Raw genomic sequence first — 16434 nt, 5'->3', positions numbered from 1 at the left:
AAAGTATTTATTTATTTTACTAAGGTAAAGATATGAGAGGATAAAGATATAAGATATGAGAGGAATTTGCTGAGTGCTGGTGGGATTATACCAAATAAAAAATTGCAAATTTCTAGAGAAATTCTTGTTGGAAATCTGAGACACACAGTAATAATATTTGTGAGAAGGCACATTTTTCATTTGGCATGATAGCAGCTTTAACGTTTCAACAAAGGTACACAGTTTCTATCATTTACATGTAGATAGAGATTGAAGGTAATATGAATTATTAAGTCCTGTTACATTTAGAAAGTACTGCAAACCTTTTCTCTATTCGAAATCCTTAAAAATCGCCAGATGTTACTAATTTTTTTTAAAGAAGTTTTGCAAGTAGCCATTAGTTTAAATATTGAAATAAGTGTAGTAATCTGATATTCCTCCATTTACACCAATCATATGCCTAATGGATTTCACTTAAGATGCTGAACATACTTTCTATATTGCTTTTAGTCAGGTCTCATGGCATCTATTCAGCATTCTAGTGTTTGGTCTGAAATCATGTATTTTTAGACTGTCCCACTTAGAATTTTAAGTTGAAAGCTTATTGGAAACATTTCTAATGGTCTTAGACTTGGTAAGCGCAGATTGGATAGGAGGGAGGAGGTGTAAATCAAACTCACTTGGTTCTCTTTACCTTTGAACTAATTGTTTTATTTCTTCAGCTGACCTCTAATCTCTTTGCAAATCATATATCTTCTGTGATTTTTTGGAATGATTCAATAGAAAAAGGAAAGGGGAGACAAGAGGCTTGTTCAGGATTTCGCAACGGAGCCATTTTCCATCCTCGTGTGTACACTGAGAGGGACTTTACTATTGTTGCAACATCTGGACTGCAGATTATTCAGCCACAGACAGTTCCAACAAAAATTAAAATCAAAGCACTCCATGTAGCTTGTCCTCTAACATGCCGAGGAGTTAGTAAGAAGAGAAGAATGTTCTTAGTATGACTCTGATTATTTCTAAAAACGTTTAGCCCTAAGTGGGAACACACAAAGAAAAAAAATCTCCCTCTGTTTTGCTTTGTTCTGTTTGTGTTTTATATCTTTTCTCCCTGAGGACCGGTTTCTCCTCCTTTTTTTCCAAAATGGGTGTTTTGATTAGCATACATTTTGTCCTGCCCATAAAAAAAGAGCTTAAATGTATAACTGTGAGAATTCAACCAATAGTATACTTAAGTGCTGGTTTCAAATATGGGCACAAGGATTCCCTTTATTGCCATTAAAAGGGAATATAAACTTTACCAAATGTTGAAAGCAAATCTGGCTTTTGAAAGGCTGCACTGTGACCAGCAGTAACTGTGTGCGAGCTGTGTCCCTGGAACCGTGGAAGAGCCATTACCTCATCCGCTGCTGCCAGCTCCGCCTGCCCTTAAACATTCTGGGCACACGTCTCCCTCCCGCTGCTACGTGCCAGGAATCGGTAACTGGATTGCTCTAACAATGCCTGGGTGCATGCGCAGGATACAGTCGGCTATTAGAAAATGACCCTGTGAATGGAGGAATTTGACTGGGTGAGCAGCTCCCAGCCCAGCGTCTGAATACGGTTCTGCATGCCAGAATTTTAATTCATTCTCCCCCACTCACAAATCTCAAGTGACCAAATTTTGAGGGTGAAAAATGTGACTTTTTTTGTCCTCTGTGTGCCTTTGCAGGCATAGAGAGGACAGTTTGAATAGGGAGTTGGGGAGGCTGGACAGGAACCCTTGGAAGAAGAGTTAAGGAAAAGAGAAGGGGGCACCAACTCTTCCCTCCTGTTTAACAATTCACATCTATCCACTGAATTGGGGGTTGGTAGATCTGTAAATAAAAAATCTGGAGATCTTTAAACAGTATTTTTGCATTGCAAACTTAAAAGGTATCCCTTTTAAGGTAAGGTAAATGCGATCGTCAGTGTTTCCCATTTGCAGTCAGCAGAGTTGCAGACATTGAAGCTGAAGTGCTTCTGTTATGTGTAACTGGGGTGAGGGTGTGGAAAGAGAATTTAGGGCAGGGACACTAGAAAGTGTTAAGACAGGGACTGTTCGTCAATTTCAAGGACACAGTCATCCTAATGTCTCATTCCTGACTACAGTTGCATAAACATGAAAGCAATACTCAGCGCTGGCAAATAGTTCTGAGAGAGCCGGCAGGTTTTTCATTTATCTTCTTGTCTCAAAGTGGAGTGTAGTTTGCTCTGTGGGCAGCAACAAACTCTTTTCCCTACACTTGGAGAAATAGAGAGATGCAAAGGGGTCAGAGGAGGTGAGAAAGTCCTCATGGAGTGTTTTGGTCCATTTATTTAACTAAAATATTTCCTTTCTTGCAAGGAAGGAAGGAGTGTGTGGGGGGGGAAAGCAGGTTGTCCACTGCCAAGAGAGGGAATAATGAGGAGCTACAAAATCTGCCGTAGCGTGATGACTCAGGAGTGTGTTCGCTAGCCAGGACATGTCCAGCTACTGCACTGCAACTGCTCAGGGTGAGCTTTATGATTCTCTTCAATGTGCTAACTGCTTTGTTCCTCAAAGCTGATGCTTCTCATACAGAAAAATCCTATTTCTGAAATAGCTTTAAACTCTGTTTTTTTCTCCTTTATTGGAATAACCCAGACTTTGTGCTTGGACCCTTCAGCTGCCTTTTTTTACAGTTTTGTAATTAGCTCTGGTTCAGGCGATAATTTTCAGACAAGCCTAAACATTCAATAGCAGCAATAATGTTTAATGTATAATTTCCTAGCACTTTACTAGGAAATGGTGACACAAAGAAACTGATTGATCAGACAGAAAGTCATGGTAGAACTGTTCAGGTTAGTCACCCAATTTTGCGAAAACAGAAGTCTACAGAGTTTCCTCTCTTTATGTTGCTCCCCCACCAAGTAGAACTGGGCACTGAGATCACTTCCTAGTAAATTCTTTTGTTAGTGACGCGAGTATAAATTAACTTTCACTGAACAGAGATTACTCCAGGTAATTTGGTATAATTGCAAGTAAACTGTGACCTTCACACCTATGGTGGTAGTTTTTTGGTGTTGTTCTTCTCAGGTTCATTCAAGACTGAGAAGAGGAACATATCATCATGTAGTGAAGAAAAGCCTTTCCCACTGTGGGGGAAACTGTAGGGCTCCTGCGCAAATGATATGAGTAACTATCTCCCCATTTCCACAAGATGCAGAGAAACTGTGAGAAATGTGTTGTTTCTTGGCTTATTTTCCTCACCCAGAGGCTCTTTCTTGTAATTACCAGAAGATGCAATTTACACCTAGTTCTTTCTCTTCATTGAGTAGTTGTGTAACGCGAGGAAGACAGCTCAGGCTTCCCAGGCAGTTTCTCTTAATTTTTTTCCGTTCGGTCTTTCTTTTGTTGCTGCATAGTTGAGTGAACTCTGGCAAGTTGGCACAGGTTTTGGTAGTATTTTAAGAATACTGGGTTTCTTCTTCTTTCCCAGAAGGTTTAAAATAGGCATAGTGATACTCTTAGCTTCATTGAGGCAGCCGTAGGATATTCAGCAAAAGCAAAGGAAGAAGTACAACCACAGAAACAAAATTTAGCTGTCTGCCAGACTAAGGAGAATGTTCAACCAGCTTGTTATTGCCAACTTGGCTATTTAAAAATATTTAACTTTTTAAATGATTCTAAGAAAAGTCTTAGATTCTTGTTATTAGAAAAAGTCATCCCTGGATTTTAGTGTTAAACTAACGCTTAGTTTTGTGACAACTGTAAATATCTTCAAAATGGGATCTCTAGTATCAAAGGCAAGGAAGATTATTTTCTTCTAACAGAGGGCTGGCATCAGAGCCATGTTAAATTCTCCACCCCCAACATGAAAAGATTTCTTTGGCAGCAGCACATTTGTGAACTGTTTCTGTTTGCAGTGTTGACAGCCTCTAAGAAATGTTTGTAGTTCTGGTTTGCTTGTTTTCTAGATTCCCTCAGCTTATGGTCCTGTCAGTGTAGCGTGTGTGTGTGCCTAAACAAGAAACCAAAAAGCACACGTGTGCCTTCAGAAATACTGACGTTCTTTCTAGGTGTTGCACTGAGCTGCTTATTTTCAGTCCAGCTAGCTTTAGCCCCCTTGTCTTAGATGGCTGTAAGAACAGTATGTTTATGGTTATTTACGTTGTGTGAATAAACCCTTAGATTACCTCAAAAGAGACTTTTGGCATTGCTGGGTCTTGGAAATCTAGACTTGGGCAAGCTGTTTTCTGTGCTCATTTGTTTATTAATGCTTCCATTTTACAGCTCTGTTATTGTCTGAGCATCAAAAAGGAAATACAAAGATTTAATGTGGTTTTGGATGCTTGTAAGCTTTACATGTTTAGCAAGTCAAAAATAGGGAAGGCTTTATACACTTTCCTACTGTGGTTTTGTTGAATGTTTCTTTTTGAGGTGGTGCTTGCTTCTCCTGTTGGCCAGCGTGGACATGGGCACTTTATCCACACTGTGGCTTGGTTAGTACAACTGATTGTGCAGCTATGGGGGGAACTTGACTGGATTTTTAAAACCAAAACCAAAACAAACCACCACACAAACACAAAACAACCCCCCCTTTTTCTCCTGGTTCAATTTGTCAGGAGGTCCTAATCCAGCACTAGGAGTGAGAGCAGAGACTGCTGCCAGTGCTGGCACCGCCACTGAAGTGCTCACCCAGCTACAGCACTGGGGTTTACTGTCTGTGTTTTGCAGTAAGACTGGCTGTACCAGTATATCTGGTAGATAACAGTAAATGCTAAGTTTGTGCTGATCCCTTTCTTACCATCTAGAATCTGACTAGAAGCTTTTCCTCTACCAAATTCACTTTTCAAATTTGCTGCAGCAGTTTTGCAAAAATACTATTTCCTACAATTTGAAACATAACATTTTGAATATCCAGGTAATGCAAAGCCATGTCTCCCCAGTACCACTAACCTTTGGAATCTGGTGTTACTTTGTGTCCAACAACAGCATAAGGTGGTGTATTTCTAACCGTGTTTCCTTTTGTAGCTTAAAAAGCATTCTGAGTGTCAGTCCCTGCTCCTGCAGCGCCTGTGGGCATGGTTGTCAGCTTTGCTGGGAGCTGACTGGGGCAGGCAGTCAGCAGATGCTCTTACCCTGCCCCTCTCCAAAGGAGGAGCCGCTCCTGAGCGTGGCTTTCCTGCTTTCTGAACTCTGGTAGGTCCTGAGCAGCTCTGAAAACAGAATTCAACCAGAGGAAATGTCAAACCAAGGACTGGCATTATGTGATTTTTTTTACAGTTCATATTTGGTAATTCATGGAGCTTTAGGGCTGTTTTGTACCATTGGCAATCCAGATTTTCTGCAACAGCTGTTGATGGTATTCTCACGTGGTGTAAATGATTATAATAATATGTAACCTGAAGTTTTCTGTCAGTGGTTCCTCTGACCAGGTGAAAGTTAACTGAGACAAATAATGACACATTCAGAATTATAGGTGTCTGGATCATTGCTCTCCTTGCTAATTTGCTCATGACAATAAAAATACTAGGAATGCAGTGTTTTTCTAAAGATACTGTGCTTATTATTATACATAGGTTTGATTCTAAAGAAAAAATCTTTTTTTTTCTTTTTTTCTGTATGTTCCCAACTTCAATAAGGGACACTTCTCTCAGGAATGTACCAACTTTTATATTATTACCCTAATTATTATTGTTCTTTTCTCTTCTACCCTATACTCCAAAGGAAAGCTCATTCTTAGGAGAGCCTCGTATGTCACTCATGTTAACAAAACTCCTAAACACACTAACCTTTTTGTGAGTTTTCCAGATTCAACCAGCATTGCTGTTAAAGGAAAAAAATAAAACCAACTCCTCCTCAGCTTCACAAGCTACAAACCCCCAACAAACCACCACTCTAATGAGACCTACACAAATGTCAGCAAGTTATATGAACTTCCACTGAATTTACACTTTCAGAACTTGCTGAATAAATAAGCCATCTCCTTCTGATTATTATTATGCCTAGGCAGGAAAGGCATAATTCTGACTAGAGGAAACAGCAGCAATGTGCAGGGACTTACTGTTGTCTTGCCTTTTGAGGGCTGTTGTGTGTGTGTGATTTTGCACTCTTTGTTCCTGCAATTTGCTTCCCCTTAAATACATCAGTTTCCAAAAATCGCTGCAGGATCCAGCCTGTCTTCAGAAACACACAAAGACAATGTTTTTACTGGATATGACCAGTGCTCTCGAAGAAGCGTTCTTATTAAAATGTACTGGTTTGATCTGTTATTTTGAAGTTTGCATTACTTTCTCTATTGATATGTTTCCCCTAAAAGTCATTTTAAAACATCCTAAAGGTCTTGTTGTTAATCAGTTTCTGGCAAATTCCTTAGCCCTTTATACAACATCTGAGAATATTCTATAAATGTGGTTTTGCACATGTTTTTATGTTAGTTGATTTTTTTTCTTCCTTTAAGTAGATTCCTTTTGTTTTGGTTGGTTTTGGTGTGGTTTTTTGAGATAGAAGACATTTTTAAGCTTTATTTTGGAAGCAAACCTGTAAATATGAAAAGTTCTCTAAATATGTATATCATCAGCTATGTAAGGTGCTAGCTTTAGAGGGTGTATTTTGGTACTAATTAATGTATTCAAATCTGAAAATAAATGCTCTGCTTATGCAGCTTTCACGATTGCTATTTATAGACTTCTCATCTTCCCTGTTATTGGTAGGTGTAATTAACAAGCCATCACTGGGAATTTTCCTAATCACAAAAGACTCTTAGTTGTAAGTACAAACCGGTCTAGGCTCAGTTCTGAGTAGGTAGAAATGAGGATAACTTCTGTCAGATGTCCTATCTGATGTTAAATCCGTGACCTTTTCATGTCCCGCTCCCTTCTGCATCCAGTCATATGCTTTTGGAAAATTAGGGTTTGGTGAAAAAGGAAGTTTGTCCAATTTAAAACAGCTGGTTTTGCCAGCAGTAGAATCCCTGTTTGCTCGTGTTGGCTTTTAAAACCTGCCCTCACAGAAATGCTCTCAGCTATCTGGCATTTTTTGCCTTTTATTGGGAAGGAGCAAATGAGTTTCCAGTAGTTTGCTAATAGTCAACACCACGACCTGCGTGTCCTCTTGGTGCATTTAAGAGGCAATTCCTAGTACTTAGTAATATTTGAAATCTGTGGTGTTGGGGATGACTTAAATTTCCATGAACCTGTTTAGTTCTTCAAGTTCTCTGAATTTGAGAAGAGGGGAAAATATTGCTTGCGTTTAAAGACAGAGAGGGAAGGCACCTTTGTGTACATTTTCCTCTTAACCTATTGTTAGCTTCACTTTCGAAGTAAAATTTCATTGGAAGTAGAGCACTTCACAGCACTCTTACAAAGTCACAGTTTTCTACTAAGTACTTTTCCTGTTGAATAAGATAATGTCATGTCTGGTGTGGGGGTGGGAGGGAGCCTACAACAGCAATAAAAAATCCTGAACCTCCCCAGCTTGCAAGGTGATTAAAAAAAAAACACAGGAGATTGTTCTTCCAATAAGCTGTTTGATAAAATTTAGTTCATATTAAAGTCAATTTTTTGTTCAAGAGTGTTGAATGAATTCAAGGATTCAGATCATCAAAAATAAAAATATGAAGAAATTTGTTGTCAAGCTAGACTTCCAGAACAGAAACCAAAATTCACATTTATGAGCTGAATGTGAAGCTAGGGAGATACCCATTGGATAAGAAATTTTTTCTTCCTCTGATATTTAATACCCACATTAGCCACAGAAACTTGTTTTATTTAGAACTTTATTTGCGCACATTCCCATATAACCCTTAACCTTCAGAATTCTCCTGTGAGACAGATAGTATTCATTTTGGTAATAGGAAAACTGAAAACATTGTAGGCTGCCTTGCTCAAGGAGTGATACCCTAACAACTACGGAGTGCTACCAGCGGCCTCTGCCTACCTGTCCTTTATGCTGCGTCCTTTAGAATATACTCTGTGGTAACCTGTCATTACTTGGGGTGAGGTACCAAAAGAGCACCTGAAGCTATAGGTTCTGTCATTAAGAACAGTTGTCCTGCTAATGCTTGCTCTAAGAAATCCTTTATCCCCGTTCTAGTGATGACTGTCAGAACCTTCAAAGAAAGATCAAAGTAACATTAGGGAAAGTTACAGTTCTTATCTCAACACCTGTTAGAAATTCTCTAGAGAAGGCCTTTAATTCTCGAGTTCTTTATTTTTAGCTGTAGCTCTGTACAGGCTTAGTCTGGGTGCTTGGCTCTTGGCGGGGGTCAGCCCACAAGTAGCTCTTCAGTTGAGCGTTCTTTGGTTTCTGTTTTGACAATTGCTGGAGAGGATCTCTCCTGCGTTTGTATCACTCCAAATTTTACGGACAAATGTAGCTCACCTAACAAAGGGGGATGGAGAAAACTATTCCTGTTTTTCTCGGATGCTGTGAATTTAAATTCAGAAAGATGAAGAATTATGAAATACAACTCAAAAGCATATGGATGTAGCAGTTACATTACTTACAAGAAGAAGGGTACTTTTTGAGTATGAAGGAAATTCTTTTTACAAGATTGTATTTAGTAGATGACTGTATGTGTAATCTTATTTTAGATGAAAAGAGCCACAAAGCCTGATGCAAGAAATTGAGATTTGTGACCTCCCTTTTGATTAAATTATATATATTCCTCTGATCTATCTAATTCTTAATAGGGTATTAAGTGTATAATAGGGTAACGTAAAAGAGTAGGAGAACTGAATGGTGATGTATTTAGTAATGTTTTCTGCAATTAAAAACCCTGAGGAAGGGTTACGGTTGTGTGATCAACTTGTATAAAAATAGTACAGTCACCTTGTCCTTTGAAATTGATTTTGCTTGCCTTAAAGGAAATATCTTTCAGGTCATCCAGCATGCTGCAAATCATTCACTCTTACAGGTGGACATTATATTAAAATTCCTTACAAAATAAAGATGATGATGAAATTACTGGTTCTGTAAAGATATCCTTTTAATATCTTTAAAAGAAATTATGGTTGTCTGTTTTGCCGCACTGCTGGAAGACACGGTGCAAAACATGTGCTGTGGGGGTAATTTTACATCGCATTAAAAATATTAGCAGAATTTGCCTTTATAAGCAGTAGATATTATTGCCAGAAACCAATTCCATCCCCAACACATGCTGCCTGATATGTTAAAATGAGTAGCTTTGGCTTGTTTTGTTTTGAGATCCGAAAATGGTTACAGCTAAATCTGGAGGTAATGTATAAAGAGATGTAAAATACTCCAGAAACTATGAAGGTGTTTGTCTGAGGGAGGAAGATTTGGGGCAATGGGTGTGTTAAAGGACAAGAGAAAAAAACCCCACCTAAATTAGGTGGGAGCTCCACTATTTTTAATTCCTTCTTTTTGTGTGACTGACTTTATTTTTTTTCCCCGTATTTTTTGTATTCTTAGCTTGCAAGTGATACCTCTTCAGATGTTTTCGTTCAGTAATTTTAACTTTTGAGAGCAGAGGGGTGGGAGGTCAGGGGTGTTCTTTGTTTCTTGTTTGTCATCAGCAGCTTACTAGTTCAGTTTCTGGAAGGTGCATCTCTCCCAACAACAGGAGCATTTAGTTGGGCTTGTCTTTTGCATTGACAAGTGGTTTGACTTTCATGCCTGAAGCTGTTGCATATAAAGCTTCTCTTTGGAAGGGTTATGGAGCAGGGAAATGTGTAATAACATGCAAAGATGTGCTTCAAAGCTAGTGAGCTATTAATAGCGAACAGTATGTTCTATGCGATGGTTACGTTTATCCTCAAACTATACTAGCCTGTACTAGTAGTATGTTAGTCAAAAGTGATTGGCAAAATGGTTGTAAAATTTTAATCAGATGCCTTCAGGTCCAATGGAAGAAAATTAATTTTTTTGCATTTTCATTTCTCCTCAGAAAGCCTGAAAAAGGAGTCCAGTACCTAATTGAGCGAGGTTTTGTGCCAGACACTCCGGTTGGTGTTGCCCACTTTCTCCTGCAAAGGAAAGGTCTCAGCAGACAGATGATTGGAGAATTTTTGGGAAACCGGCAAAAACAGTTCAACCGGGATGTATTAGAGTGAGTATTGTGTGTGGGGAGGAGGTAAGCATATTTTAATGTTCAAGTAAGACGTTTCATCAAGCTAGAGGTAGTAATGATCTCTGAATGATTTGTGCTTGTCTCTGGATCTTGTTCTGAAGGAGGGGGAAACCAGACTCTAAGGGTTAAGAAAGAAAACACACACTAGCAAATATTTATTTCTTTACTTTACAGCTAAGTTACTGTTTTTGTTATTGATCCAGCAAGATGCTTACAAGGATTTATATTCCCTGTAGCCATATACATTTACTCTAAATTTATGTTTTAATTTTACTTGTGTTAGAGTGTGTTATTTCTAAGTCTTTTGCCTTCCTCAGGCTCTCTAGTAATTTACTGAATGAAGCAAAATTATATTATATGCAACATAAGGCTTCATCAGTAACAGAACATGAGAATAATTATTACAGCCAAATGGCTCAGATGTTAGATAAACAGGGATTTCAGCACGTACAGGCATATGCATACAGGCTATACAAACTGTTCTTTTCCAAAAGATTAGATAAACAAAAACTGTTTTAAAAACCAAAGAAATTCCAAGCAGAAAATTAGATTTTCAGCAGCTTGGTCATAAATTTCTAAACCTTATATACAGAGTAGACCAAAAAGAAGTTGCTTTATTTCAAGAATGTGTTAATTTAAAATATGTATTCATTTGGGGCTGCTTTTTGTATCGTGTAAACATGAATATGTCTTAGCCCAGCTTTGTTAAAGGAATTGTATAAAAAATTTAGTTAGATGGTTAACAAAACTGCTGAGAATGAAAGCAAAAAACCCCATATCTTGCCTATTAATGAAGACTAGGAAAAAATTGCTGAAACTTGCATTCGTCTATAGATGCAGTCTTTCTTGAAGACTGAATGTTGATACATAATATTGATGCATCTCAAAAATTTTAAGGTTATAGTATCACAATACAATGTGTCTCCCAACACCTTATATTTTCTTTGCATATTTCTTATAGACTGCTCTCACTGGCTTCATACTGCAAAGATGTTGGTCGCATTCCCTACAGTCATCTTGATCTTGCTCTTATGCTGTCAGAATTTGTGTGTCTCAATTTGCAATCTTGAACACTGTATTAATACAGCTAATGTCATGTGTACATATGCCATAGACCCTTTTTTAGAGGTCTTCCCTTTGTTTCCTGTGCCTTGCATAGTACAATACCCAGCAGAAAGCAATGGAAGAGGCTCTGTATCAAAGCATGCAGTGAAGTGTAGGAGCCAGCCTTACAGTAAAGAGTAATAGCATATGGCTTGATTTTGATGCAATCCCTATTCAGCATGAGTCGTTATTACCTACTTGTAACGATCATCTGGGTTTTGCAATTATGAGTCAAACTAGGATGAAGACTTTCCAAAGAGTGTGCATTTTTAATTTTTTTTAAAAGAAAACAGTACAGGTCCAGGACGAGATTATTTATAATCTTAGATGATTCATTTTGTGGTCTTGAACAAATTGTTTGCACTCACAGTCTCAAACAGACTAGCGGAATATAGGTAAGTAGAAGTGTATCTCTCCTGAGACATCTGTCATGAGGTGAACTGTTAAGAGTAAGGTCATAATCACCTACCTAAAAGCCCACAACAATCCTTTTATTGAAATTAATCTGTTTTTAAATAAGGTGTTTCAGCTATGCTTTGGGGCAAGGAACTCCCTGTAGGCGGTGCAGGTCTCTCGGTAGTGTTCTGAACCCTGCCTGCAAATAGGAGCGAGGTATTTTCTTATTACAAAAAGACAATGGAATAGCATTTCATCTTAAATATCTCATTTACAGATTGGAGGTATTTTGTCAAACTGATAATAACTCCAGGTTGTTAAATAGAAAAGATATTTTAACAGATGATCCTTTTTCTGTTACACAATTTAATTTCAAGTGACTTGCTCTGATTTGTTTTTAAGTTTCCCAGATCCTGTAAATTAGGGTGTTTCAGCTGTTTGAAATCTTCTTTTCACTGGAGCTTAGACAATATTCAAAGAGAGTAGCCTAAATTTTTGACCAAGAGCTACTTTCAGGGCCTACTGTAGTTGTTACCTGGTGGTAGCTCAGCTGTAAAGGCATTGTTTCGGTGGCATGGGGCTGGCAGAACTGGCATTGATGTTGTTGCCCTGGCCATTTGGGTCACAACAGACCTGCTTCCTGAAGCACTGCTGTTCTGCGGTGAGCCTCAGCTTTCTCTGCCTGACCGAGGAGTGCTTGAGGTAGCAGAGATGTAGCTGAGGATCTGACCTACTGTATCTCGACTTTACATTAGAAAACAAAAGTGCAGTCACTCAAAGAAAGAAGCAAATAAAACCATCATAAAGAACACTGTTTAAATTGAGAGGGAAAGCATGACATTCTGTTGCTCTGTATGGGACTCCATCATTTCAGTTCATTACGCTACACAGCTATGTGCAAGAGCACAGGCAGGTGGTACAGTAGAGAATTGAGGCAGTTGTAGCTGCAGTGACCCAGCAAATGGTATGTTCCACTATTCTTGCTTAAATTTGGTAGAGAGGTGGTGAGCAGAGGATAGTTCCCAGGAAAAAGTTTCAATTACCAGCCTCCCTAGAAGTGGTGAAGCCTGGCTGCTGCTTGCTTTTACCTGCCTGGGTGATGTAACTCTAATAGCCAAGATGTGGTCGTTCAGCACAGACTTCTTCACCCAGAGTATGTATGTACTCAAGTTCTCCTGCAGTGACTAAAGTCAACATTTAATCATGTTCTCTTTATCATTAGGATCATGATATTATTATCAAGAATTATAATTTTGTTAACCATTGTTTAAAAAAAAAGCTAAACAAGTATGTCTGATCTTAGTTATTTTCATGATGCCATTTGCTGTATAGACCTAGACAAAGTAACTTACTCCCTTTTTTCTCATTACAGAGCCACTAGAAAAGTTTTGTTTACTGTTTTGAAACATTTGCAGCAAAATACTAGTTCCAGTTAAGAACATTGACCATGCTGGTGTATCTGCTGTCTCCATAGATCGCATAAAAGATTGTTAAAGACCCCTCCCCATTATGTTGTTGGCCAGCGTGTTTCTGGAGGTCATTAATTGCTCTAATTACTTCATTTTAACTCCAGCTTGTCTGCACATGTGCCTTACACCTTTGAAGGAGAAAAAAGCTTTTGAAAGTGTTACAGAACTTACAGTAGGTGGGAAGTCTGTGAACATTATTGCAGAACTGATAATAGGTTTTTAGGTGTGGATTGGAAAGGGCGTGAGAAACGCCAGGTTTGTTTGTTTCTTTCCTTGCGCTTCTGCATAAAAGGAAAAATATTCAAGGCAAAGTGAATAAATTGCTTTGGTATTAATCTATGTTAGCTACAATGTTACTAGAAGAAAAATGTGAGCTACTCTAATTTATCATTGTATACCTATACATTTAAGAAAAGGCTTTTAAAACTGGATTGTGCTTTCTTTCTGTGGTTTCTGCATTACAGTGCTGTTAATTGCAGTGATTCATGTCTGGTTATTTAAAAACTAAAAGCTAAGTTTAAAGAAAGGAAATTTATAAGCTTCTGATTTTACAGTAGTCTCTAAACAAAGTATTGGAAAGACATAGTTCACATTGTTGATTATATTAAACTGGTTCCTCTTTTTATTTTTTGCCAGCACTGTATTTTTGGAGCAAGAAAGTAATTATTTCTCCAGAAATGTTAACTGAAAGACACAGCAAATGATGGGGAGAGAGGAATTACAGTAATAGTAAGAGACTAGCCAAACAAGATTAATTTTTTTTTTCTCCATATGTAAGAATGTTCCTAGACACAGAGCAGATTATTGTGCTTGCTGCAGGCTGTTTGAGATTTGATATTTTGAGCAGTATAAACTATTTGTTATTATAGACATTGTGATAATTGATTAGCCTGGAAGCACAAAGCCTATAATTACTCTTGGCAATGGTATGTCACTTACATTAGTCAGACATTTGTCATTCCAGCAGCTCTTCTGTTAAAAAAGGAAAAAAGGGCCTGCTTACATGTACGCATTCTCATTGATCTATTATTTGCAATCCTTCCTTCACAGCTTACCTACAATTATTGCAATTGCTGCTGAATGTTTCAGAAAACTCCATGAATCTCTCCAAGAGATGGAAAATAGAAAGGTTCTTCTGGTCTCAAAATCTTACCTTTGGTACTGTGTTGTTAGAAATTAAAAGACACAATGGCAATATGTTTTTATCCTAGCTGTGTTGTGGATGAGATGGACTTCTCAACAATGGAACTGGATGAAGCACTCAGGAAATTTCAGGCTCATATCCGTGTTCAAGGAGAAGCCCAGAAAGTAGAACGGCTCATTGAAGCTTTTAGGTATGACACCGAAATAAATTATTCAGTCACCAGAAACCTCCTGTTGTCTAACAGTCGAACTGGGGAAGCTGAGTGTATCTTAAGTTATTTCCCTGCTTATTTGCACTGTCTTTGTGAGCTACGTACGGTTTCAAATACAGCCTGTCACTTGTGGTGGTTTTGCTAAGTATGAAATAGGAAGTTCTGTTTGCTGGTGCTGTTCACATATGTCATTTGTATTAACGTAGCAAGGTTTATCAATTAAAAGTTCTTTCTGACATCAGTTGAAAACAAATACAAGGATTTTTGAATGTCTCTAACAATTTGCATGTAATAGTTTGTATGAGTGGAATTTTAAGACCATTCACATTTTAGAGTATATATGCTCTCAACCTTTCATTAAACATTCCAACAATAGTGGAATAAAGAGACGTAACTTACTAATACTAACACAAGCGTACTTTCTCTAGGGCAGGATGAGATGTAAATCATCATGTGGCAGTAAGCTAACATCAATGCTGTATTCTTACCTGGTGTCAATAACTATTACTCACTGGAAAAAAAAAAGAAATACTGAAGTTATTGTAGCTCAGAATCTGTTCTAAGAAGTGAAGTTATTGTGGTAGTAGAAAACAAAAGCCTTCCACATTCTAGGATTGGCTTTTGCAAATATGTGGATGGAAAACTAAATAAATGTATGGAACGCAAATAATAGCTTGCTCAGCCTCTGGAATGTAGCAGCAGTTGGTTTATTTGGTGGGATTAGAGTTCATAGCTCTGACAGCTTCCCCTCTTTGCTTTTTTACAGCCAACGATACTGTATCTGCAATCCAGGTGTTGTGAGACAATTTAGAAATCCTGATACCATCTTCATTCTAGCTTTTGCCATTATACTGTTAAACACAGATATGTACAGCCCAAATGTGAAACCAGAACGCAAAATGAAGCTAGAAGATTTTGTCAAGAATCTAAGGGGTAAGCAAACTCTAACCACGATGGTCATGAAAACTCTTCCCTGTAGCTGCCATTGGAGGGACACCATGTATCTTCTGTGGAAAAAGACAAAATACAGGGCACTTGAATCTGATTTCACCTGACTTTTAAAAACTACTGACGTTTTTACAGGCTTTAGTTATTTCTGCAATAATGAAAATTAAGCATATCATAATTTGACATTTTTATCTTATCTGCCTTGAGTTGGATGTATTGTCAGGTCCTTTTATTCCCAGTTCTTTCAGTGTAGCTGAAAACTGACCATTACCTTGTATTCAGAATTCTTCAGTACCTCAATTTTTTAGATATAATTGGAATTTGCCACACTTACACCCTTCACAAAGTCACAGGGCAGCTCATAAAGACAGACAACAACTGTGCACGTGAATGAAGGTAAATAAATTCCGTTGCAAAGAATACGTGTGTGTGTGTTTGTTTATAGGTATATAAATTTCATATAGTGCCACTGCACGTTGTGGACTATTCCTGAGAGGAGGAATATGATTTATAGGTAGTGAATTACACCCCTACACTACAGCATAAGCTTACTAATGAATTCTTATAGAGATGCTCTCTTTGTAGTTTGTGGTTTGTGATTTCTCTGTAGCAACCAATGTGTTACAAGGGATATCAGATATTAATTCTGAAAAAATTAAACAAGTCAAGTCTCTTATACATTTTAGAGTTTCATTCAAAAGGGAAATTTCTTTCCCTCCCTAGTTTCAAAAGGATAAACTTCTTGTTGAGTAGACATGCAGAGGAGATGGAGCCATTGTCTCCATGTTCTTGTTAGAGAGGTACAAACCCGGGACCCGAAGCAACACAGCAGCTTTCCACATTCTTAAGAGATGCAGATTAATGACTTTGCTAGAAACTCGTATGTTAGGTATTGCCAGGTATACAGGCTGTATGTGTGTGTATATTAAGGAACACAAATCGCTACGCCATGATGAGGACTATTGGAAATAATCTAAAGATTTAAATTCTCAATGAGAAAAAAAAAAAATCCCAACTCCAGAACCTTCCTGTACACAGTAAATAGCACAGCAGTTTCATTTTAGTTTCTTCATTGGTATGTTTCCTGATCAAGAAACTATTTGCCAG

The 16434-nt window shown here is 38.0% G+C and overlaps 1 protein-coding gene across 13 annotated transcripts in view; it reads left to right on the top strand.

The window, feature by feature from the left end:
* Positions 1–16434, top strand: part of IQSEC1 (IQ motif and Sec7 domain ArfGEF 1) — a 347042-nt gene that overhangs the window by 307823 nt on the left and 22785 nt on the right. For all 13 annotated transcript variants that reach the window (XM_054216241.1, XM_054216244.1, XM_054216246.1 and 10 more), the window contains 3 exons: positions 9873–10034; positions 14236–14358; positions 15146–15312. In XM_054216241.1, coding sequence (XP_054072216.1) covers positions 9873–10034; positions 14236–14358; positions 15146–15312 — 452 coding nt within the window. The remainder of the gene's footprint in view (positions 1–9872; positions 10035–14235; positions 14359–15145; positions 15313–16434) is intronic.

The sequence above is a fragment of the Rissa tridactyla genome, chromosome 10 (genome assembly GCF_028500815.1).
Source record: "Rissa tridactyla isolate bRisTri1 chromosome 10, bRisTri1.patW.cur.20221130, whole genome shotgun sequence".
NCBI classification, from domain to species: domain Eukaryota; kingdom Metazoa; phylum Chordata; class Aves; order Charadriiformes; family Laridae; genus Rissa; species Rissa tridactyla.
Note: the sequence above shows the minus strand (reverse complement) of the source record. Positions and strands in the feature narration are given on the sequence as shown.